We start from the raw sequence: 25,096 nt of genomic DNA, 5'->3' as shown, positions 1-25,096 counted from the left end.
TGTCCCTTATAGCTAATGCACAATTCCTTCACACTAGACCCCCCACATTCTCCTATCACACTGAACACCCCACATCAAGCCCACTCGTAACAGAAAACAAAGAAACCATGACAATATGAAAGTGGAACCTCTTATTTGAATCATGATTCTGGTAGAGTTTTGCAATTTGTTTAAGTCTCATCTGAGCCTGGTTGATTTTTCTGACTTTTATCAATACTTATGGTATTGTTTTTCTTGTGTTGCGGTTGTGCATAACTTTTTCTCGGCATTGCTGTTGAGGCATTCAGAGTGATTTCTACATGATTGTGTTTTGGTTTGCATATGGAAATGTTGGTGGTACTTGTTCTTTGAAACTATATCTTTTCCATCATTTACATATTTGTTTCTGTTTAGTTATAAACAACTGAAATTGGTGTTGTTTTTCTTGTGTTGGTGTGGTACATCTATGTCTTGGTGTGGGTGTCTAGGTATTCAGAGTTAATTAACTGTCTTTGTGATTCGGTTTTACAAGATAGAAATGTTGGTAGTGCTTGTTCTTGGATCTTTTCCATGTATTTTTTTTTTTGCTTCTATTTAGAACACAACTGAAATTGATTAAATTTTTAAGTTTTGCTGTGGAAGATTAATTAACATTGGTGGTAAATGTGGTTTGAAAGTTTTTTTCTAATATTGCTGTGCTGGAATTGACTTCACAAGAATTGGTAGACAGCTGAAAATCTAAAGTTATCCATAATTACTAAATTCTAATTTGTTATTTAAGCAAAGATACAAGCTTAGTTTTAAAGTTTTAAAGATATAGCTGCCATAAAAAGCAATTACCCAAATTAAAAAGTCATTGAATTTAAAAATAAGTTATTTATGAAAACAGTGATTTACATTATATCATCAATTCAAGTCCAAGCATCCCTACTCATGAAACATCAAAAGTCAAACATAACATAACTTTTAAAGTAAAAGCAATTAAATGTTCTCAATAGTCTCATTTTGTCTGTACCACTTTCACAGGTTGTAACCCAAAACATTTATTAATTTTTTGTCTCTCTCAAGTATTTTCTTGATTTCAAATCATCATATCTTTTTATTTTGCTTCTTTCTTGAACTTCCACATATATATGTGACCTAGTTGTGTTGTCTTTTGTGCTCAAAGGTAAAGCTAAGCTTAAATAACATCATGACTATAACCTACTACCACATTTCCAAAACTAAACCGGTAATTCATACCAATTTTCATCTATTATTTTGTAAAGTAAAATTCACGAATATTAATTTGCAAGAGTCTCTAATGACTTACTTTATCCAATATATCGTCAAAAATTCTATAGGTTACTTGGAATTACAAGTACTTTTGAAAAAGGAAATACATTGCATTAACCATTTTTTTTACTTCAGTCTGGCATTACTTGCTTTTCAATACTGATTTCTATTTCAACCTCTAGGTTGCAATCATATATAGTCTCATGAAATATAGTTTTTTTTTCTGTTGAATATTTTTCATTGCTCTGCAACACTAACCTGTGAAGCTTTGTTATAGCTACTCCAAGTCATCCTCGTTCTCCTAAATCACCTTCTACTGTGAAGGTTTCTGAATTGAAAACAACAGTACCACGTAAGTCTTTGGATGTTGTGATCCCTTTTCCATGCGCCAACAACTGAAATACATGCGTACTCACAAGTCTTCTTCTCCTTCAAAAATATTACACTACACTCCTTTAGCATCTTTTCCATTTGACATACACGTATCAGATACACACAGTGTTTCTTCAAGGTTTTTGCAATGGCATTGTAACCTAAAAAAATGGCAAAGATTTTCATGTCATAAACAGGTACAAAAGTTAGTTTGGCTTGGTAAAGACAGAAATCTAAAGAAAGAAAGACTGATTACTTTGATCACTTGTTCAAGAAGACTTTCAGATTGTACCCAAATTCTCCTGAAAGTGTATGTTGGTGCTAAACCTGCCAACAAAACCGTTTTTCCTACAGTAGCAAATTTTTTTCCCTTATTATCCAGAGCCTCTACACCAAAACCCTTTTTTTACTATGATCAATCAGTGTTCAGGACAATTAAAAAAGGAGTTTATTTCTGAGCCACATTTTACCCCCATTCTCTTGAAATCCATGTATATGAGTTCAAAGGAAAACATGCCGACATTTATCAAGATGGTGGCTAGAACAGAAACAATCAGACACATATGTGCTATCAAGACAATATTCTCACCTTGGCTAGATTTACTTTAAGACTTGTGTTATTTTCATTTGAGCAACAAATAAGATTTGACCAAAAGACCTCAATCATTGGAAGAAAAATACAAAAAAGAAAAGGTTTAGCCTCTATAGAAAAAGTACCGTCTTCAGATGCAAGTGACACAATTTGTCTGCCCCAATAGGACACTGACAAAGGTGAATTGACAGAAAAAACAAAATCTAAAAAATGTGATATGTTGAGTCTTTCCTATAATGATGGGTGCTTCCTGTTTGCCACCTTCATCAATCAACATCCATTCATAAATGGCATTCATATAATTCATTGTTCAACCTACCTCACTTTCAATCCTCTGAAATGCTCTTCATGTACTCTGAATTTCGACTCCTCACCCCCTCTTTAGCCAATAGTCTTGTCCTAACCAAATAACAAATTCTTGACGATAGTGAAAGTTTGATGTTGAGTCTCTTAATGTTCCTGATTTCTTTTAATCTGCTTATAGCTTCTGTGAAACCAACTACACTAACTACTCCTCGAGCAAGTAAGTTAACCTGTGCAAAAGAACAATTTAAGAGGGGGGGGGGGGGTGGCTTACTGATCAGAAGGAAAGAAAGTTAATTGATTCACTTACTGCCACAAAGTTGTTTGGGTTACTGTACGTTCCACAGTACAGAAATGTGCAAAGAGAAATTCTCTTGAAAGTGTCGGCCTAATAACCCTTAAACTCCCAGAAATTATTAACAAATAACTTCTTCCCATAATGTCCATTCATTATCCATCAAACAAGTAATGCGAATACTCAAGCCTATTGGGTGGATGTTATTATCTTGATCTAACACCAAATTCTTGTTACTGCTTTGCAAGGAAATTTAAAGAATGGAGAATTAATAATCACACCTTGGGAGTTAATGAGCTGAGTAAAAAACAACAGAGAAGGGCAAATAAAGCATAACAAACAAATTGACTCCAGGATGGTTTGGCAACCAAAACAAATAACAGCAAAAGTTACAAAATTTTGAATCTGCTTTCAATCTTTTACATTAAATGACCTTTCATAGGGTAGCTGAGATCTGACTCAAAACATTCCTTAAGATTTTGATGAATTAAACAAAAAGAAAGCAATCCATTAAAAATAAAATTTCAGACAAGTATCACTATGGCAAATAAGGAATAGGGGAATCCTTGTTACAATATTTGCCTCATTAGCATAAGCAATTCAGTTTCTGATGGAGCTAAAAATAACTCAGTTCTGAATATCGAAAGGTCAAAGTACGATTGACTCAGCCAATGAATACGAGCCTGATGCATTGAATACTTTTTGTGCAACACGGGTTTAAAAACTCAAAATTTTACATAGAATGTATGAGCTCATTAGCGCTTTTGCCACTCAGAAATTTTGCAGTTTTTGATGGACTATTTCTCCTTGAATATTACATCCAAAGAGCTAAAAATTTCACCATGTACTAAGGTTTTCTAGCTCTTTAGCTGCCTGAAGTCAATTTGTATCTAACATGCTTTATTCTTTACGCAAAGCCGTATGCAAATGAGCAAAAATGTAAACAATGACATCAGCATGAATCTGCCTATAACATGCACTGGTATGTAAGAGTAAACACTTCAAAAAGTTTAACTTCCAAATTTAAAGAATCACTGGTTAGTCACAATTTATCTATTATAACCACCACTATACTTAGGGCATGTTTCATGTGTACATTTATTAAAGGAATCCATAGTGCTTTTCAGACAATATAATAATTACATATTGAGGATTTTGGATTGTTATAAATCCATGAAAATGATTCTGCAATGCAGAAAAATTCAAATAAATGTTTGCAATCAACATTTCAAAACTATGTAAACTAATGATCAGTAGGTCCCTTGGCTTATAAAACAGCTCCTAATGCTTCAATCAAACTGAAGTACGTGTTTAAGCTCATTTTTAATCTCTCATATTTTAATTTTCACCTTAAAAGTATCTCAAAAGCTGACATTAGGTTGACAAAGTGTAATCTAATCTTTTGCTGGATTAAAAAGTTAATTAGAAATAATGTTAAAAGATCATTTTAAATTAATGTGAAGCTTGTGTTACAAAATAGATTCTAATTACCTCCTTTCTCAAGTTATTAGATACACAGTAGCCGAAGAGGTTTCAAAATACTACAAAACCACCCAAATATACCTCTTACAGAAAATTAATCCCAGCAAAATCATTGAAATCATATCCAGCATTACTTCTTCCACAAAAAATGCAAACATTGACATTTTAACTAGTCACAAAAATATTCAAAATCTTGTAACATGCTAACCCTAAAGATTAAATCTCTATCATCATGTAATAAACACTAACCATTTGACTAATACTGAGGAATTTGTTATAAACTTGCAATATTCAAACAGTAAAAAGTGTGTGTTTTTGAAAAGAAATAATATACAAAGTAGTCAACTGATACACTGCGAAAAGGTTGCATCTAATCTTCCACTTTAATTTGAAATTAATCACAGTGAAAAATTTGTAACTTTTAATTTTCAAAATCAAACAAGCAAAGCTTGACATAAATTCCTATGCTGGTTTTGAACTAAATTCTTTGAGATACTGTGACATCTCACATCACCTCGACATGAATTAGCAGCTTGTTATTCTGATGGCAAAGAAGACATCGTTATGAGAACCATCATTCAACTATGTACGAAGTCCTCAGCAAGTTGCCATATCCGTCTTCATTTTCTGGAAATTCTCCATGGCATCCTCAAAACCTAGCTGTGCTCTCACTCAGGATTCATCACGAGCTGCTTTCTTCACTATTTCAATTTCCATTGCATTTTTAAATTTTTTTACGCCCTGGCAATCTGCTAGGGATCTAAAAAGTAAGCCTCACTACAACATTAATTAGCATTCAAAATTTATTTGACGATCAAAATGAAACAAGAGGCAGAGTTTTATAACAAATTCTTGGAACAAAAACAGCGATTGGCGAACTCAATGTCACACTAACAATATCTTCTAACCAAACATTGTAACAAACCAAACCTAACCTTTCAACAAAATTGACCGAATTGTAGGAGAATTATTAGATGTTAAAGAAATTTATCGCAACAAATAACTGTTTTAGAGCTTGGATTTTGCGATATCAGTATTAGGAAATCCTTTAAGGCTACTGCGTATCTAATATTGCTGTGCTGGAATTGACTTCACAAGAATTGGTAGACAGCTGAAAATCTAAAGTTATCCATAATTACTAAATTCTAATTTGTTATTTAAGCAAAGATACAAGCTTAGTTTTAAAGTTTTAAAGATATAGCTGCCATAAAAAGCAATTACCCAAATTAAAAAGTCATTGAATTTAAAAATAAGTTATTTATGAAAACAGTGATTTACATTATATCATCAATTCAAGTCCAAGCATCCCTACTCATGAAACATCAAAAGTCAAACATAACATAACTTTTAAAGTAAAAGCAATTAAATGTTCTCAATAGTCTCATTTTGTCTGTACCACTTTCACAGGTTGTAACCCAAAACATTTATTAATTTTTTGTCTCTCTCAAGTATTTTCTTGATTTCAAATCATCATATCTTTTTATTTTGCTTCTTTCTTGAACTTCCACATATATATGTGACCTAGTTGTGTTGTCTTTTGTGCTCAAAGGTAAAGCTAAGCTTAAATAACATCATGACTATAACCTACTACCACATTTCCAAAACTAAACCGGTAATTCATACCAATTTTCATCTATTATTTTGTAAAGTAAAATTCACGAATATTAATTTGCAAGAGTCTCTAATGACTTACTTTATCCAATATATCGTCAAAAATTCTATAGGTTACTTGGAATTACAAGTACTTTTGAAAAAGGAATTACATTGCATTAACCATTTTTTTTACTTCAGTCTGGCATTAATACTTGCTTTTCAATACTGATTTCTATTTCAACCTCTAGGTTGCAATCATATATAGTCTCATGAAATATAGTTTTTTTTTCTGTTGAATATTTTTCATTGCTCTGCAACACTAACCTGTGAAGCTTTGTTATAGCTACTCCAAGTCATCCTCGTTCTCCTAAATCACCTTCTACTGTGAAGGTTTCTGAATTGAAAACAACAGTACCACGTAAGTCTTTGGATGTTGTGATCCCTTTTCCATGCGCCAACAACTGAAATACATGCGTACTCACAAGTCTTCTTCTCCTTCAAAAATATTACACTACACTCCTTTAGCATCTTTTCCATGTGACATACACGTATCAGATACACACAGTGTTTCTTCAAGGTTTTTGCAATGGCATTGTAACCTAAAAAATGGCAAAGATTTTCATGTCATAAACAGGTACAAAAGTTAGTTTGGCTTGCTAAAGACAGAAATCTAAAGAAAGAAAGACTGATTACTTCCATTACTTTGATCACTTGTTCAAGAAGACTTTCAGATTGTACCCAAATTCTCCTGAAAGTGTATGTTGGTGCTAAACCTGCCAACAAAACCGTTTTTCCTACTGTAGCAAATTTTTTCCCTTATTATCCAGAGCCTCTACACCAAAACCTTTTTTTTACTATGATCAATCAGTGTTTGGGACAATTAAAAAAGGAGTTTACTTCTGAGCCACATTTTACCCCCATTCTCTTGAAATCCATGTATATGAGTTCAAAGGAAAACATGCCAACATTTATCAAGATGGTGGCTAGAACAGAAACAATCAGACACATATGTGCTATCAAGACAATATTCCCACCTTGGCTAGATTTACTTTATGACTTGTGTTATTTTCATTTGAGCAACAAATAAGATTTGACCAAAAGACCTCAATCATTGGAAGAAAAATACAAAAAAGAAAAGGTTTAGCCTCTATAGAAAAAGTACCGTCATCAGATGCAAGTGACACAATTTGTCTGCCCCAATAGGACACTGATAAAGGTGAATTGACAGAAAAAACAAAATCTAAAAAATGTGATATGTTGAGTCTTTCCTATAATGATGGGTGCTTCCTGTTTGCCACCTTCATCAATCAACATCCATTCATAAATGGCATTCATATAATTCATCGTTCAACCTACCTCACTTTCAATCCTCTGAAATGCTCTTCATGTACTCTGAATTTCGACTCCTCATCTCCTCTTTAGCCAATAATCTTGTCCTAACCAAATAACAAATTCTTGATGATAGTGAAAGTTTAATGTTGAGTCTCTTAATGTTCCTGATTTCTTTTAATCTGCTTATAGCTTCTGTGAAACCAACTACACTAACTACTCCTCGAGCAAGTAAGTTAACCGGTGCAATATAACAATTTAAGAGGGGGGGGGGGGTGGCTTACTGATCAGAAGGAAAGAAAGTTAATTGATTCACGTACTGCCACAAAGTTGTTTGGGTTACTGTACGTTCCACAGTACAGAAATGTGCAAAGAGAAATTCTCTTGAAAGTGTCGGCCTAATAACCCTTAAACTCCCAGAAATTATTAACAAATAACTTCTTCCCATAATGTCCATTCATTATCCATCAAACAAGTAATGCGAATACTCAAGCCTATTGGGTGGATGTTATTATCTTGATCTAACACCAAATTCTTGTTACTGCTTTGCAAGGAAATTTAAAGAATGGAGAATTAATAATCACACCTTGGGAGTTAATGAGCTGAGTAAAAAACAACAGAGAAGGGCAAATAAAGCATAACAAACAAATTGACTCCAGGATGGTTTGGCAACCAAAACAAATAACAGCAAAAATTACAAAATTTTGAATCTGCTTTCAATCTTTTACATTAAATGACCTTTCATGGGGTAGCTGAGATCTGACTCAAAACATTCCTTAAGATTTTGATAAATTAAACAAAACGAAAGCAATCCATTAAAAATAAAATTTCAGACAAGTATCACTATGGCAAATAAGGAATAGGGGAATCCTTGTTACAGTATTTGCCTCATTAGCATAAGCAATTCAGTTTCTGATGGAGCTAAAAATAACTCAGTTCTGAATATCGAAAGGTCAAAGTACGATTGACTCAGCCAATGAATACGAGCCTGATGCATTGAATACTTTTTGTGCAACACGGGTTTAAAAACTCAAAATTTTACATAGAATGTATGAGCTCATTAGCGCTTTTGCCACTCAGAAATTTTGCAGTTTTTGATGGACTATTTCTCCTTGAATATTACATCCAAAGAGCTAAAAATTTCACCATGTACTAAGGTTTTCTAGCTCTTTAGCTGCCTGAAGTCAATTTGTATCTAACATGCTTTATTCTTTACGCAAAGCCGTATGCAAATGAGCAAAAATGTAAACAATGACATCAGCATAAATCCGCCTATAACATGCACTGGTATGTAAGAGTAAACACTTCAAAAAGTTTAACTTCCAAATTTAAAGAATCACTGGTTAGTCACAATTTATCTATTATAACCACCACTATACTTAGGGCATGTTTCATGTGTACATTTATTAAAGGAATCCATAGTGCTTTTCAGACATTATAATAATTACATATCGAGGATTTTGGATTGTTATAAATCCATGAAAGTGATTCTGTAATGCAGAAAAATTCAAATAAATGTTTGCAATCAACATTTCAAAACTATGTAAACTAATGATCAGTAGGTCCCTTGGCTTATAAAACAGCTCCTAATGCTTCAATCAAACTGAAGTATGTGTTTAAGCTCATTTTTAATCTCTCATATTTTAATTTTCACCTTAAAAGTATCTCAAAAGCTGACATTAGGTTGACAAAGTGTAATCTAATCTTTTGCCGGATTAAAAAGTTAATTAGAAATAATGTTAAAAGATCATTTTAAATTAATGTGAAGCTTGTGTTACAAAATAGATTCTAATTACCTCCTTTCTCAAGTTGTTAGATACACAGTAGCCGAAGAGGTTTCAAAATACTACAAAACCACCCAAATATACCTCTTACAGAAAATTAATCCCAGCAAAATCATTGAAATCATATCCAGCATTACTTCTTCCACAAAAAATGCAAACATTGACATTTTAACTATTCACAAAAATATTCAAAATCTTGTAACATGCTAACCCTAAAGATTAAATCTCTATCATCATGTAATAAACACTAACCATTTGACTAATACTGAGGAATTTGTTATAAACTTGCAATATTCAAACATTGAAAAGTCTGTGTTTTTGAAAAGAAATAATATACAAAGTAGTCAACTGATACACTGCGAAAAGGTTGCATCTAATCTTCCACTTTAATTTGAAATTAATCACATTGAAAAATTTGTAACTTTTAATTTTCAAAATCAAACAAGCAAAGCTTGACATAAATTCCTATGCTGGTTTTGAACTAAATTCTTTGAGATACTGTGACATCTCACATCAACTCGACATGAATTAGCAGCTTGTTATTCTGATGGCAAAGAAGACATCGTTATGAGAACCATCATTCAACTATCTACGAAGTCCTCAGCAAGTTGCCATATCCGTCTTCACTTTCTGGAAATTCTCCATGGCATCCTCAAAACCTAGCTGTGCTCTCACTCAGGATTCATCACGAGCTGCTTTCTTCACTATTTCAATTTCCATTGCGTTTTTAAATTTTTTTACGCCCTGGCAATCTGCTAGGGATCTAAAAACTAAGCCTCACTACAAGATTAATTAGCATTCAAAATTTATTTGACGATCAAAATGAAACAAGAGGCAGAGTTTTATAACAAATTCTCGGAACAAAAACAGCGATTGGCGAACTTAACGTCACACTAACAATATCTTCTAACCAAACATTGTAACAAACCAAACCTAACCTTTCAACAAAATTGACCGAATTGTAGGAGAATTATTAGATGTTAAAAAAATTTATCGCAACAAATAACTGTTTTAGAGCTTGGATTTTGCGATATCAGTATTAGGAAATCCTTTAAGGCTACTGCGTATCGAAGTAGTAGACATATTTAAGTGCGTTTTAAAATAATTTTTAAATATGCATGCAACAAAGTTTCGAAATCAGCTTCTTGAATTTTCGTATCAGCATTTTACCCTCCAAAAAACCCTCTGAGATACCTCATATAGCTCGCTGAAAGCATAGTATAGCTTATCCAGCAATAAACATGAGCCAATACAACACGAAAAAATAAAAAATTAAATAAAAAATTAACCTTAGCTGTACAGTGGGAAATTTTCGGGTTTCCGCCATTATGAAAATTCCCAAGATGCAGTTCTGTCGGTAATAGTGTTGACTGAAATGCTGGACCTTTAGAAAAGATGATCACAGGAAGGAATTCGGTTTTATTACATTTTCCATCGACTTTTTTATTCTTTATTTCGACGGGGCGTGAACTTAGTAACGTACTAACCTCAACGACTTTCTATTAACGGAGAGTTCAGTATGGTTAACATGCATGGAGTGAGCATGCTGTGGTCTCACAAGAGTGGTTATGCTGTGGCTGTGCATGAGAGAGGCCGCTTTCTAGTTGAACGGGGAAGAAATATTTTGTTTGGTTCGTTTCTCTTAATGTAGTGGATCCTAAAGTAGGAGCTCGTACCCAGGAAGGCCTTGGAGCGGGTGCTATCGCTGGCATAGTGGTTGCAGTCATTCTTATTGTCCTGATCACCATCGATTTGTTCTGTTGCTTCTTCAATTCCTGCGGGATCATCTTCTGTTGTCACCAGGCCTTCTGCGGGGGCGGCGGCGGCGATAAAGGTGTCAAGTCTGGAAAGGACGACTGTAAGTATGAACGGGACAATTCTATAAAGCAAATTTAATTGGGTAAAGTAGATATGTTACGATATTCTTGGTCAAACTAACTTCACTGAAAAACGTTGTTTCCCTTGAAATAATCGTAAACTAAGGTAAAAGAACACCGAAGTGGAATGAATATCCGAAAAAGTAGCAAGAAAAGAGAGGAACGACGAATGTTCTCGCAGATTGCAAATAATGAACTTGAAAAATGTAACATACGCCTCCCGGTTAGCTCAATTGGTATAGCGCCGGACTGTTGTGCGGGAGGTCGAGAGTTCAAATCCGGCCGGACCAACACTCAGGGTCTTTAAATAACTGAGTAGAAAGTGCTGCCTTTGTAATAATATCTGCAAACGGTTAGACTTTCTAGTCTTCTCGGATAGGGACGATAAATGGAGGTCCTGTCTCACAAGACCTTATATGTGATTTAAATTTGTGAGACGTTAAAGAACCCACACACTCCTCAAAAAGAGTAGGGCACGTAGTGCCCGGTGTTGTGGTCTATCTCTGTGCACTGTCTATCCAGGGTGAATTGGGGGGAGGGGTGGTGCCTCGCATGGACCTTGTGTTCCGTTCGCACTAACCCTTCCGGGTCTAGTCACACCCGGTAAAGTCGTTAAAACATACCTATATAAAGTAAACTTGGATATTAGCTTTGTGTCATTTCTGTAGGACCCCCATCCTCCTCCCCCTGGATATCGAACTTTAGGTCACTTCCCTTAACTTGCGTTTTTCAACACTCCATAACTTGAGCCATTTATATATCTCTAGAGCTCTCTCCCTTGAAAGTCGTCGTCCGGGGTCGTCACGTAACGCCCGTGACCCTTCCCCACTCACAGAGCACGTTGCGTGACAGAGCACGATGCGTAACAAGTTTCTCTTTCTCGAGTCACGTCATCTCAGATCTCGAACTTTTCAGCTTCTTGATAACTGCTGCGATAACACAACAGGTCAATTAAAACTTAACTCAAGGCAAATCTTAGCTACGATTTATATTTATTGGAAGTTTAGTAATGAGGATATGTTCTCCTTTTTCCCACTTGAACAGATAAAGATGGAAAGGCTACCGAAATGGAAAAGTGAGTACTGTCTTACTCATTTTTTTTTATCTTTTTCATGATTTGAGTTATTCAACTATAAAAAATCTGTGATTTACGTTATGTTTTCTAAATCAATTTCTCTACCTTTTCAGGAAACCATTACCGGAAAGTGTGTAACTACTGAGCCAGCGTTCAGTTGATGTCAGCGGTAAACATCGGCGCGGTTACAGGGACACCAGCGAAATTCTTTACTTTTTCAAGTTCATTCGCTTTGTTACTTCAATAAAAAGTTAATTAGTGACATTAACAGACGATGAAAGATATCGTTGAGAACGTTTTTATGAGGAATAGTGGCGGTTGCGAACCATTTTGATGTTATATTTTATTGCTAACGCAGCTACTATTTTGCTATTGCGTATAAATTATTTTTCCTTTGTTAAACTTCTGTATGTTGTATTTTTTCCCTTGATTTCACAATTGTTACTTAACCCTTTCAGTCGAAAGGTTTTCGTTCATTGTGCATTATTCTCTTTGAAGAGTTAACTAACACACTTAAGTTTAAATCAGAGAAACCTGGACATTTTAGTACTATTGATAATTTGTAGATTGCGCAAAAAAGAATGAGGCCTCGAAATTCGATAACGTTTTCTTATAATTAATTACAGTTAATGGTCTTTTAAAAGCACATCACCGCGCAAAAGACTTTTACGAGACCTAATTTTCTCGTTAAATACAAATGGGAACTTTTAAATTACCTTCTGCGACTTAAAATGGTAATTCTTTTCCTCTGACTACCCTTCAGACTCTAAAACAAACGACTTCATAGCTCTCTCTTTTTGAAAGTAATTATAAGTTAAAATATTTGTGATTGAGGAATTCACGTTTTCCATTCGGTACATTAATATATAAAAAGTTAAATATGTCTGTTTAACGCATAACTTCACGATTAATATTACAATTATTATTTTTTTCTCAATGGAAGGGTAGAACTGCATTTTTCAGTCATGAAAAGATTAAATCAAGAAGCTTTAAAGAATGAAGACGCTGTTAAATGCGATGATTTTAGTCAGAAATACACTTCATATAATTTTCAGAATTTAGCACGATAGTTGTAGTATTGTCTTTTTTTCGTAAAACATCGAATTTTTCAGATGGTAATGTAGTGTTGTGCTTAAAGGCCTTCTGTTTAGTGCATCTAGGCACGAAATACCGTTATTCCTGTACTAACCTTGTGACTAGCGCGTACTTTGACAATTCAGTTAGGTAACAGGCTTTCATGTGATCATTTGTCGCATATCTATGTGTGAAATAAAAATTTCAATAAGGATAAAATAAACTTACCTCCAAACACGATTTTCACAATGTATTTTCTCTACACTCGCGAAACTCTACAGCCCGTACATCTGCTCATTAACGTATCAGACAATTAGGGTTTTCACATTACGTATCAAAATGTCATTACTGAGATAAATTCAACAACGTCTAGTCTAAAAAGTTGTTTAATTCTATGGTATTGATTTTTTTTAGTACATCCAAGACGTAACATTTCACATTTCATGCGCACGAACATTGCACCTCGCATTGTTTACCAGTTCACACTATAAACTTCACGATACATCACACTTTGCGCTTTGTACATCACTCACTCAAGCATGGGTAGACATGCAAAAAGCGCAATGGACATGTTGCCGTTAAATCATACCTGGAAACAGTTAAACTCTTTTTTGAAAATGAAATCTCTCACAACATAACATGATACAAGCAACACGAAGATGATAACTCTAACCCTAACAAAATCTAAGCTTTAAGTAAAAACCTTCCTAACGCAGATGACCGAATTAGCACATCTCCTATTTAGCTTGATGGCCTCACGGTTTGTCTTGAACAAAGGAGACTAACATTTAACATGTACAGAATTGAAAATAATCAGTCACTGTACCTTTAATACACGAAAATGTTGCGAAAACTCCTTCCCCAAAGACCTATGATATTCCAAACTAATTCCAAACCGGGGAAAAAAAGAATGCCGCTAGTTTCCTCAGCTAATTGGAACTATAAAGGACAGTACAAAATACCAGGTAAGTTCCATTTAAAGACAAGCGTATTATCTGGCTCTATAAGCTCCCAAAGCATTCTGCTCCACCGAAAGGCGTATTTGGTGGAAAATGTTTACGCTGGGAGTTCAAAGAGGTTTAAAATTTTTCAATAATTTGTTTTTAGAAGGAAACGAATTTAACCAAATATGAAAACATAACTGGTACTCATTAATTTAGCTTCCTAACCATAAATGTACGAATTCTGTTTTAACCACCACCAAATGCATAAAATAAAAAAACTTTGTTTAACCTGAATTTCATGAAAATTTAACTCGTCGTTAGCACCTGGTATTTTTTCCACACACATGCAAAATTTGTAAGTAAATGTTGTTTAATTAATTCATTGATCTTAGTCACACATACACATCTAACTCTAACACCAGACTCACCGAGGAGTATCTTAATTACAACATTACTGTTATTTTCTAATATTTAAACATTTGTTATTTATTTGTGTACTTAGCATATTTAGTACTATTTTGAGGATTTTAACGTACCATTTGTTATCAGACACGATTATGTATTTGCAAGACTTGCTTTATCCAACTGGGGCTATGGGTGTTGGCAGAGTTTCTCATCACGGCGGGTTCATCATCTGCCTCTTTTAGAATTTAAGATGTTTTAGCATCATTTATCCAATGAATTTAAAACTACACGTGCTGCTATTGGTCGTTGCCCTGAGTCTATCATCTGACCAACGCACTGCTAACGTCATTCGAAAACTGTTCTCTTTCGCTTGTCCAATCAGCGCGCAGTTCAGAAAGTGATTGCGAAAATTTTCCATATGCTGTAGCAAGTGAGGGCTTCGAAAGAATTCCAGCAAAGAGCTCTTTACAGACGACTTCCTGCGACTTCAGTTAATCCTAAAAAGGAACATATAATTAGAAAACAAAGTACTGAAAGGCAGTTCGTAAAACTGACCTTCCTGTTCATTGTATAAATGAATGTAAAAGCACCTTCTATTTGAAGAGCGCTGAAAATTTCAGTGATGCTTCACACTTAGACACACCGTTCTTCCAATCTGAGCGGGAAAGATACTCTGTAAAGAATCAATTCATTATTTCATCCGCGAGATCAATCCTAGTTTCGCTCGGTTACAATATGTTTCTAATGACATGGTTGTTTATTCTAAATCTTTCAGGTACAATCGCAGCACTTGTCAACAAACTTGGACCAGGCGCCATTGCTGGCATTGTGATCGCTATCATTCTTATCGTTCTTATCGTGATCGATCTTTTCTGTTGCTTCTTCAACAACTGCGGAGTATTCTTCTGTTGTCAACAGGCCCTTTGCGGTGGCGGAGGAGGAGCTGAAAAGAAAGGCGATTGTAAGTTGAATTATTTCAAAGAAGAATCTTCGTCTAAGCGTCGAAAGTAATATGGGATCATATTATTTTTGCGTTGCCAGGCGCGCTATGATTGGTCTAGAAAACCTGCACCACTCTTAACCAATCAGAAGCAAAGCTGAAACCAAGCGTGACCAAGTCACCGGTACATTTCGGATACCGCGCTTAAAAACGGTTTCGTGTATTTGCTTTTCGCTCTCGCTGTCCACTTGCAGTATTTCTTTGTTGCAATTCCTTATTACAAATTTTAACAAATGTTGTCTTGCCTTATGTAACTATAAGTCCCAGTGCGAATAGTTAAATTAAACTTAAAAAATCAAACTCAAAATCATCAATTTCGGAAGCCATCCACTGGCTCTTTATTAAATATATCTTATTAACCAAGCGCGAGGGCCGTACTGGGAGAATATCGGCCCGAGGTCTTGACAGTGCGGACCGAGCGCAGCGAGGTCCGTACAAAAAAGACCGAGGGCCGATATTCTTCCAGTACGGTCCCGAGCAAGCTTGGTTAATAAGAGATTTATTACACGACTGAAGTTCAAAGGGACACAAGTGCGGTATCATTCGGGACCATTCGGGACCATTCGGGACCATTCGGGACAGTGCCCGGTTCAATACTGAGAGAATATTGACCGGCAATAGAGCATTTTGATTGGTTGATTTTAGTTATTGGCCCTCTGACTTCCCGAGTCGTGTAATAAACAGATGTTACAGTTAATATCCTGGAGGGCACCAGATATTGACTCAAAAAATCGTTCAACATATATCCCTTCTTTGCTTGCATTTTGGTTTTATAGGCCAATTTCTTTGTTTTTTTGTTTTTTCGCTTTTTATTGAAAACTGTGTAGATTATTTCTCAACATTATTTGCCTCCATTTACCAATACAGATATGGATGGGAAAGCCACAGAAATGGAAAAGTAAGAGCAATGTTTTGTTTATTGTTACTGTCACTGTTTGTTATTTACTGTTTAAGTTTTTATGTCTCGGTGTCTGGTTTTTGCTTTAAATCTTATTTGTCAACAATTTATCTTCCAGGAAACCAATAACCGAAAAAGTGTAGTTTGCAAGCCTGCATTTCAGAATGTCAGCGGAATATCAGCGGTGTAGCTGGAAGTTTGAAGGGGATTTAAGCAACCACGATGGCAACGCTGAGAATTATATCTAAGATCGTATTTCAACTTCAAAATAAGAAAAGTTTAGCCTTTAATCTTTAACAGAAGACAAATTTAGATCCTTATTAATCCATATATATGAACTTGAAAATGCTTGTTTCTCTCTCTTAGTTAGCCTACCTTGTCAAACTACCCAAAACAAAGAATTTTCGTAGTGTCGTTAAGAAATGTTTTGCTGTTTACCACGAAAAGAATTTGACCCACTCTTTCGTGGATAGGGCCCTGGAAAGAATAAAACGTAAGGTGCATGCGCAGTTATCGCCCATGAAGTTTCATGGGCAATTCTTGCGACGTAGAAGCAGTCCGATTCAGCGCGTGAAATGTATCGCACGTGCCATACCCGTTGCCTTCGTAGCTACTTTAACTCTCTTCAATCACTAGTGCATCATCTTCAAGGTCCAGCTTAAGAAAGGTTGATTGCTATCATATAGGCCTCTTCTTTTTTACTCGGAGGGAGGATAACCCTAATTATGGGTAACCCTACCCCCAGGTAAACCTATCTTGCATGTAAAGCGAACTGTAGTGGGGAAGGCCCCTGGGAAACCCTAGTGATAAGGTCACCCTGCTCCATGCAAAAGGGGACTTAAAAAATAGGGGTTATTTTTAACAGTTTAAACGATTTAATTCATGGTTTTCTACTATGGTCTTGGTCTTATATTTACTACTTCTGCCGCAATCTCAGTTGCATTTAAATACTTTATAATTATATTCCATTTAGTTAATATAATTTTTCATATAAGCTTGTTGTGTCCATATAATTTTGAGAAATGACACCGTTTGAAATAGGCATTTTATCATTGGTATTTTTTTTTCTCTTTAGAGCATAAATTTCTCAGAGTAATCCGTATAAATTTTAAGAAACAATTTTTTGATTTCTTATTGAAAGAGGTTTCAAAAGTTCTTTTGGAAGGAAAGTTACCAAAACCAGGAGATCCTCAGAGTTGATAGAACGTCTGTGATAAGTGGTTCTGTGCGCATGCTCAGTGACTCTACAAGGATCTCGTAACCGAAAGTTTTTCTCCATTGCTGAAGAATTTTTGAGCTAAGTCAAACATCTTTCGAATGCAATGAGCACGCACAATAAAAATTTTTTATCCCTCTTTGTACTTCTATCCGCGCGATTAGCTTTTTTATTTTTTTTTAAACTAAGTTATCTTTTTCAATTGTTTCAGCTTGTTCCACTTTTGTGACAAACTGACTTACACAGTGGACAATTTCACACTGAAAAAAAAAGATGACATTATTTAAGAATGAGAGTGGTGAGATTTTTTTCAAAGAAGTTCCTGTCTCTAAAAGGGGGGGCTTAAAGAATTTACTGTTAGTGGAATGGTAACTTTTAAGCTTAACTACAAATAAGGGAATTTTTATTTCATTTTCGTCTGCTTAATTCTCTCTTTGTTGTTATGATTTGTAATATCAAGTGTGTGTAACAGCAAATGCTGAAAAGCTTACAGTAAAATATTTCAAAGTGTGTTTACTTTTCTATTTAGTAAATTCAGTTAAAGCGACAACCTCCCCCTTCTTTAGCCAACAGTTAACTTACAGAGGTTAGCTCAATTGGTTAGAGCGCCGGATTGTGATGTGCGGGAGGTCGAGGGTTCGAGCCCCGGTCGGACCAATACTCGTGGTCTTAAAATAAGCGAGGAGAATTTGCTACCTTTCTATAATCAAGAAATGGATAGATATTCTAGTCTTCTCGGATAAGGACGAATAAACCGTAGGCCCCGTCTTCTGCTGAGTTGGGGGTAGGAGACGTTAATTTCCCACGTATGAGATTACTGTGGTGGATGTCCTCTCCTGGGTGGGATGGGTGGAAGGTGGCCCCGTAAAGCCCCTATGGGGAGTGGTCAATTAACCTATGTATGTATGTATGTATGTATGTCAAACTTGGCTCTAGTCCCATGCTGAGTCGGCGAGCAAATAATGGTAGAAGTCTGGGAAGGAAGATTAAATCTCCCGGCCGTCAGTTTTTTTTCCGCTCACACCAGCTTTTTCGACCGTCACAACTTACTGAAAACCTGGAACTAGCCTCAGTTTTGGAAGGTAACGATAGTGTTGCTGATTAAAAGCAATGCTACGAGAGAATAGGACAGAAAAAATTATGGGATCGCTTATTTTTCCTAGATTTGGTTGATCTTTGAATCACGATCATGATCATAAAATATTTCGTTAACGTTTTATTTCTTGTGCCTTTTCTCTTTAGGCGTTCTTTGTTGACCACTATGTTAACTTCGCATTCTAAACCATAGACACATTTTGAACAGGCTCTTCTAAAAATAACCAAGAAAAATATAGTCAATACAAAATTATTGAACTGGAGTTGAACAAGATTTTCTGCATGGTTTGGTTTTGAAATGAAATGATTTTATTAGGGCTCCAAGAAGGCTTTTCAGTCCTAATTTACACAAATGCATTGGTCATTGTCTACAATAGGAAAACTACCTATCAATCCTAATTTACAAATGAATATTAAATATTATCTACAATAAATGGGCTTGCAGTCCTAATAATATATAACAATCATCGGGTGATTGGGAAGAACAAGGTTGTTAAATTTCATTGGCTAATAACATCGCTGCTCAATTCCATTGGTACTTAAACTGGGTGATTCCGACATGTCACGCTATACAGGTCAAATCAGACAAATCCAAAGTGTTTGTATTCCTGTTTTTCTCGTTGCCATGTTCCCACCAATAACGTAGCTCCATTTTCTGTCTTTAAAAGCACACACAACCCACAATTCCTCTATTCGCTCCGACGAAGGGCTAACGCTCGAAACATCAGCTTTTGTAATCGTTACGGTGGCCAATTTACCATTTCAACTTTGTTGATATATCCAAATTAAATCCAAAGTTGTATCGACAAAATTAGTTAATGAATCAAAGTAGATCGCCAGTATTTGAGTAGTTCGGTCCTGAAAAGTTAATTAACAAGAACGAAAGGACACAGCCTCATCAAGACTATCTGTTGAAGGTCACTAACAATAAAGGACCACCCACTCTTGGAACGTCAGCAGCCCGACAGATGATCAAAAGCCAATTTACACATCATTAGCGCACGAGGTCGAAAAACTATCTTACACCCAAAAATCGTTTCCTGCGCTGAGTTTTTACGATACATCGGTTGAAAGCGCTTCACATATCTCAAAGACAATATCTTGAAATCATCGATGAACAAATGATAGTGAGTAAATGTCATAGCATGCAATACGACCAATGTTTTGTTTTTTCGAAGTCCCTTATCTCTTTTAATTTCGTGCCCATCTTGATTTGGCTAAGTTTGTCGGTTGCAAAATCTTCACGACTCATTCATGTCGATTTTAACGTTATTTTTATGTTATTTTTTTTAGGGGGGGGGGGGTTCATAAGTTGTTCCCATTCTGTAAACAGCCCCTAACGTTTTAAAAAACCAGAATGAGAATTTTGACTCACCCAATTCCCACGACCTGGGCGAAAGCGTGTTTTGTTAACCTCACTTCAAATTTTACGTTCTCATGGCGATGTAATACTATTATTATTTCTAGCTGTCCGATTATCTAATCAATTCATTAAGCGCTGTCATACTCTTAGAGTAGTTCGGCTAACAGTTCTTCCCACGGAGCCAGAAATATTTTGTCTCCCTAAGATTTCACTTGCGCTATCTCAGTTTAAGTTGCGGAGCTGAGGATCGTAGCGGGGGGGGGGGGGGGAAGGTGGTAGGGACGGGTGCCAAGGGAAGGTTTTTATCACTCCAAAACTTCACGATAGGAGGAAAATCGAAACCTACGAGTTTTGGGGCTTACGACAGAAAAAAAAAAAGATGCGTTTATCAAAATAAAATTCAGAAGCCCTATTTCGTATTTGTAAATTCAAAAATACCCCCAAAATATCTTATGTAAATAGCAAAGACTAAAAGAACAAATAGAATCGTATTTAAACTTTCCCACATTTGGTTAATTAAGGAAGTTACGTAATGCTGAGTCCAAGCAAGAACAACACTAAAACGTTGTAGAAGTCTATACCGATTTTCTTCGATTTACTTAGCTGACGTTCAACAATACTCATTATTCAGAGAGCACGTGCGGGCTCAAAAGTACTCAGTGAAATTATTTTTACCAATTTTGAGTTCCCTAGAATAAAATTGTATATCCTCTGACATGACGAGTAATCATTTCCTCGCCGCCCCTCCCTGACGATCGATTCAATACCAACAATGTTCTCAAAGATACCATTTCAAGGCGTTTTCCTTTAATCATTGTTTGCTTTGGGAGTTAGTGGGCAGATTCGTTCAAATAAATCACTGCTCTTTCTCTTTCTTGTGTTTTTTTAAGAATTATCTGCCATTATCTAGAGGACTTACACCGACATTTTAGTACTAATCAGGTTTTCACATCAAACTTGGCCTCTCGATTTCAATTGTTTTGATCACTATTGTTGTAAACAAGTCGCCCTTGACCAATCACATTAGAGAACCCAACAGAAAGTTTGGTAAACAAGATGTGGCGATTAACGTCAATAACACTGCATTTATGCAAACATTACTCTAACTGAGACCTCCTTGCTTGAGAGAACCGCGAAAGGTTAGAAGAACGTGGGGAAATGATAGAAAGTTTTGATCATCTATGTGCAATTGGCCCCGCGCAAGATATGTTACTCTCATGCAACAACTACTCGAGCGCCACAAGACAAACCTTATCTTCCTGGCCACGATTCTCAGCTTTTAAGCGACCTCAAAAACGTTTTGAAAGACGTCCATGTGTCAAAAGCTTCATGGTTGAAGACATTTTAAGGAAAGAAGAGCCAGGGAAAAGAGGAGACCCTCGAAAAATGCGTAAGTCAACGAATGAAGTAATTTAATGAACAACGCAACGAATATTCTTGGAAACAAACAAGCTCATAAATGCACGGGATGACTTTGCGAAAACATTTTACGTAACCAAATATTCAATTACCATTTAACGAAGAAATTCTCTTTTTTTTTTTAAAAAAAAAATTTTTTTTATAAAAGAGAGACCAGAAGGCCACTGCATTACTTTTGGATTGGTTCTCAGTCAAAGAAACGGTTAAAATTCTAGTACTGCGTATGAATAGTTAATTTTCCCCCTCCATGTGCGTAAACACACAAATACTGTTGAAGATCAAATGACATTGCTCTTTATCGAACCGTATTACATGACACTTGTTTCGAAATTACTGGTCAAAATATTATGATATCCTGTCAGGCAAAACTGAAGGGTTGTTATTTCCAAAGACACCAAACTATTCCACATCCCGACTAAAAGTGCTAAGGGAATTTCTAAGGCCATGCTATTTGCTGACAGCTCAGTTGTCTGTTCAACTTGAAAAAATTTTGTTTTTCTATCGAACGTTGCCTTGTCTCGAATCAAACCCAGAAAACATATTCGCATTAACGACCAAAATATCTGTTTTAATCTTTGTACACCCTTTTCATCGTTACCTTGTTTTTTTTTTTTTTTCAGAACTAGATACACTGACATCATGGAAATTCTGTTAGACCTCTAGTTAGCTAGTGTCGTGGCCTTTTTTTTTTTTTTTTTTTAATGGAAGGATGATAAATAAATTTTATCAGCGAGGATAGGGTACATCAAACGACTGAACCAGTTCCTCATAATAAAATGATTTTTTAAGAAACTTAACTACTTCAAATTCTTTCATCAGCATGTTCGTTTAGCGCTCCTGTTTGGAGCGGCTTCACAGAACCAGGCTGCTTCCGTGAAGACATCGACTTCTGTGAGTAAATAAAGTCTTGTTTTGATTCATTCCTTTTAACCCAAAGTCAAGCAGCTTTTCCAACTGTCGTTTCCCCTTGTTCGTGCTGTCCGTTTTACGCGATGTGCTTAATAATCGTTCGTTTGGAAGAGTGACGCGAAGGGCGGATTACAAAAACCTGTTCTCCTTCCATCAAAAACCACGCAATTGATTGCGCTCAGAGAAAAAAAACCTACTACCGTTGGAGATTACATTTGATTATGCATGGCAATCATTCCAAATTAATTGAGCAAAAATTCAATTGATTTTTTGGTTAGAACTCTAAATGAGAGCTGAATGACAGGAATTCGACTGGAAAGCGTACGAAAAACGTTGACAAAAACGCCAAAATCATTATCAATGCGATGGAAAACTTTGCCTAACTTACCTGTACTTGAGGTGTCTTGGCTAAAATTTCTACGTTAGTAAGCTCAGGAGGCGTGATCAAAACCTAGCGACATGTTGTTACAACAACTACTATCAATTCATCTCGTTTGAAGAAAAACTGACGTGTAAAGCCCGTAACCAAATCATGACCGGAGAGAAAGGGCATAAACAAGAGAAGAAATAATCAGAATAAATGCTGTGCACGGGCATAGTAAAAACTTCTAAATTTTCAATCAGCTCACAGAAGTTGCGTACGAAAACTTAACAGCATCGTTGTCATGTTTATGAAGAGCGAGTACTGCTGGTGAAGAGAGTTCTGGAGCAATGAAACAAACCGCATGCATTCATCATTTCCCAAGTTTCAGTTATGTGAGGGTTACAAAATAATTCCTTAGTCAAGATTCTCATTGTCAGGCGTCACCCCATGATCAAGAGAAGGAACTTTTAGCAACAACAACGCGGAAAGTAGAACGTGGAAGAACAAAGGACGTAATGAGCAGAACAAAAGCTCTGCTCGTGCGTTTTCGAACTTGGTTAATTTCCTCTACATCCTCTGGAAAACAACGTGAAATTGCTTTTTTTTTTCTTCGTTCGAGAACGGAAACACAGACAGCAAATTATTTCCATTTCTATTTGGGATTTATCGCTAAGGTCGGAGGCCGCTGAGGTGGTGAACACATCGATCCTTTTGTGAAGTTCTAAGGAAAAATTCAAATCAGTTTTTAATCGACATTTTCCTTGGTGTCGCTGTCTCGATTGCTGAAAATTCCAAATATTATTCAAAACTTTTTTTGGTGAGAGGACGGGTAAAGGGCTGAGCAACGGAAATAAGGAAAATGATAGCACTTAGTAATTAGGACCGCGTTTATCTTATATTTATCCAGGATCATATCTACGTTGTACTTGATATGTCTTGTTAGCGACAGGCGTGTGATAGTCTTAACATCTGAGATACGTGTCGATAGCAGCGCCATCTTGAATCCTTTTTTTCGAATTCCTGATCCTTGTAACCAATTTACCAATGAGACCACGAACACAAGATTTCTAACGTAATAATTGACGAGGGTGAAGCCGACTAACTAACAAGCGTAGAAATGTCAGAATGCGTGCAGCTCTCGGACCTCAAAGGTGTATTTCTTAACATTTGTTTTCTTTTTTTTTTTTTTTTTACTACTTAAAGCAAGCTAAGAAACGAGTTCAAATCACGAAGAACAATTCGCAATTCTCCGTTTCCTTTTCTTTAATGTAGCGTCATCTGAACTAAGCCAAGGCGCACCAAATCGAGGTGTGCCTCAGTGTGGTGACGGCTTTCGCGGTCAACGCCCAACATCTTTCCTTTGTTGTCACCAAAAATTTTTTTTTTTGCAGTTGACTTTCTTTACGACTAGTGGTTAAAATTTGTCAATTTTTACGGTAACGGTTAAATATTTTTAAGCCGTTTTACGGCTAACCCCCAAATGGTACGGCGCACAATCCAACCTCGCGCAGCGTGAGATTGGTGATCGCAAGGTTTTCGTGGTCCTTTTTTTCGAGGTCCTTTTTTTCGTGGTCCTTTTTTTCGAATTCCTGATCCTTGTAACCAATTTACCAATGAGACCACGAACACAAGATTTCTAACGTATTAATTGACGAGGGTGAAGCCGACTAACTAACAAGCGTAGAAATGTCAGAATGCGTGCAGCTCTCGGACCTCAAAGGTGTATTTCTTAACATTTGTTTTCTTTTTTTTTCTTTTTTTTTTTTACTACTTAAAGCAAGCTAAGAAACGAGTTCAAATCACGAAGAACAATTCGCAATTCTCCGTTTCCTTTTCTTTAATGTAGCGTCATCTGAACTAAGCCAAGGCAGGACCGCTGTCATTTGTCCAGTTCCAAAATATTTCCGCGCCATTTTAGACGAGAGCCGTCGGTTCCGAAGAACACGCACCGTGTTCACACGTGAACAGCTCAAGGCTATGGAGGAGCGGTTTCATCAGGAGAAATATCTCTCGACTCACGGTAGGAACGAATTTGCTCATCAGCTGAAACTGACGCCTCTGCAAGTCAAGACCTGGTTCCAGAATCGTCGAATGAAATGGAAGAAAGAAATGTTGAAGAAAGATCCAAACGCAGTCACTACACGATCGAAAGGCCGCCCGAAAAAGGACGAGTTTTGATGCAGTGGTACAATGGAAAACACAAGGATTTTGAGGAAGGATAACTATTAAAGTTGTCGTTCAAGAGAATAAAATTGTACAATGTCCGTCCTCGTTACTGCTTGCCCTCTAAAGTCGACAGTCCAGAGAAAATTTGATTTTTAGAGAAAATTTTGCTTTGGGAACTTCGACGTGTTGGGTTCTTTGGTCGCTTAGTGTTGAGTTATGTACGCTTACCAGAAAAAGTCCTACTTTGAGATAAACCATCGACAAACCGTCGACAAATATAAGCAAAA

At 36.1% G+C, this 25,096-nt stretch overlaps 2 protein-coding genes and 1 long non-coding RNA gene across 18 annotated transcripts in view; 2 read left to right on the top strand and 1 right to left on the bottom strand.

Annotated features, from left to right (window-relative positions):
* The window catches only part of LOC111332157 (neural cell adhesion molecule 1), a 35,759-nt gene extending 17,754 nt beyond the window's left edge, over positions 1-18,005 (top strand). For 3 of the 15 annotated variants that reach the window (XM_088727543.1, XM_088727537.1, XM_088727539.1), the window contains 7 exons: positions 1,532-1,606; positions 2,703-2,741; positions 6,235-6,309; positions 7,413-7,451; positions 10,656-10,862; positions 11,926-11,956; positions 12,070-13,270. In XM_088727543.1, coding sequence (XP_088583669.1) covers positions 1,532-1,606; positions 2,703-2,741; positions 6,235-6,309; positions 7,413-7,451; positions 10,656-10,862; positions 11,926-11,956; positions 12,070-12,094 — 491 coding nt within the window. In that variant the 3' untranslated portion in view covers positions 12,095-13,270. Of the gene's footprint in view, positions 1-1,531; positions 1,607-2,702; positions 2,742-6,234; positions 6,310-7,412; positions 7,452-10,655; positions 10,863-11,925; positions 11,957-12,069; positions 13,271-15,154; positions 15,341-16,246; positions 16,278-16,395 lie in introns of those variants that run through there. The other 12 variants (XM_088727540.1, XM_088727542.1, XM_088727545.1 and 9 more) reach the window with 8 other exon arrangements.
* Positions 1,490-7,454, bottom strand: LOC148727406 (uncharacterized). 2 transcript variants are annotated; one of them, XR_015989560.1, is made up of 6 exons: positions 7,248-7,454; positions 6,216-6,490; positions 2,538-2,617; positions 2,216-2,284; positions 1,671-1,787; positions 1,490-1,582 (listed from the first exon to the last, which is right to left on the bottom strand). It is a non-coding gene; the product is annotated as an uncharacterized LOC148727406 (long non-coding RNA). The 2 variants fall into 2 exon arrangements; XR_015989559.1 differs by lacking the exons at positions 2,538-2,617; positions 6,216-6,490; positions 7,248-7,454 and having other exon boundaries at positions 2,216-2,503.
* A 2,193-nt stretch (positions 18,006-20,198) lies between the features above and the next one.
* Positions 20,199-24,995, top strand: LOC111332139 (homeobox protein BarH-like 1). Its single transcript, XM_022937425.2, has 3 exons — positions 20,199-21,341; positions 22,190-22,261; positions 24,490-24,995. Exons 1-3 carry the CDS (start codon positions 21,110-21,112, stop codon positions 24,819-24,821), a joined length of 636 nt encoding a protein of 211 aa, XP_022793160.2. The 5' UTR covers positions 20,199-21,109; the 3' UTR covers positions 24,822-24,995.
* The last annotated feature ends 101 nt before the right edge of the window (positions 24,996-25,096 follow it).

Source organism: Stylophora pistillata, chromosome 7 (genome assembly GCF_964205215.1).
Source record: "Stylophora pistillata chromosome 7, jaStyPist1.2, whole genome shotgun sequence".
NCBI lineage: Eukaryota > Metazoa > Cnidaria > Anthozoa > Scleractinia > Pocilloporidae > Stylophora > Stylophora pistillata.
This window is presented reverse-complemented; position numbering and strand designations above follow the sequence as displayed.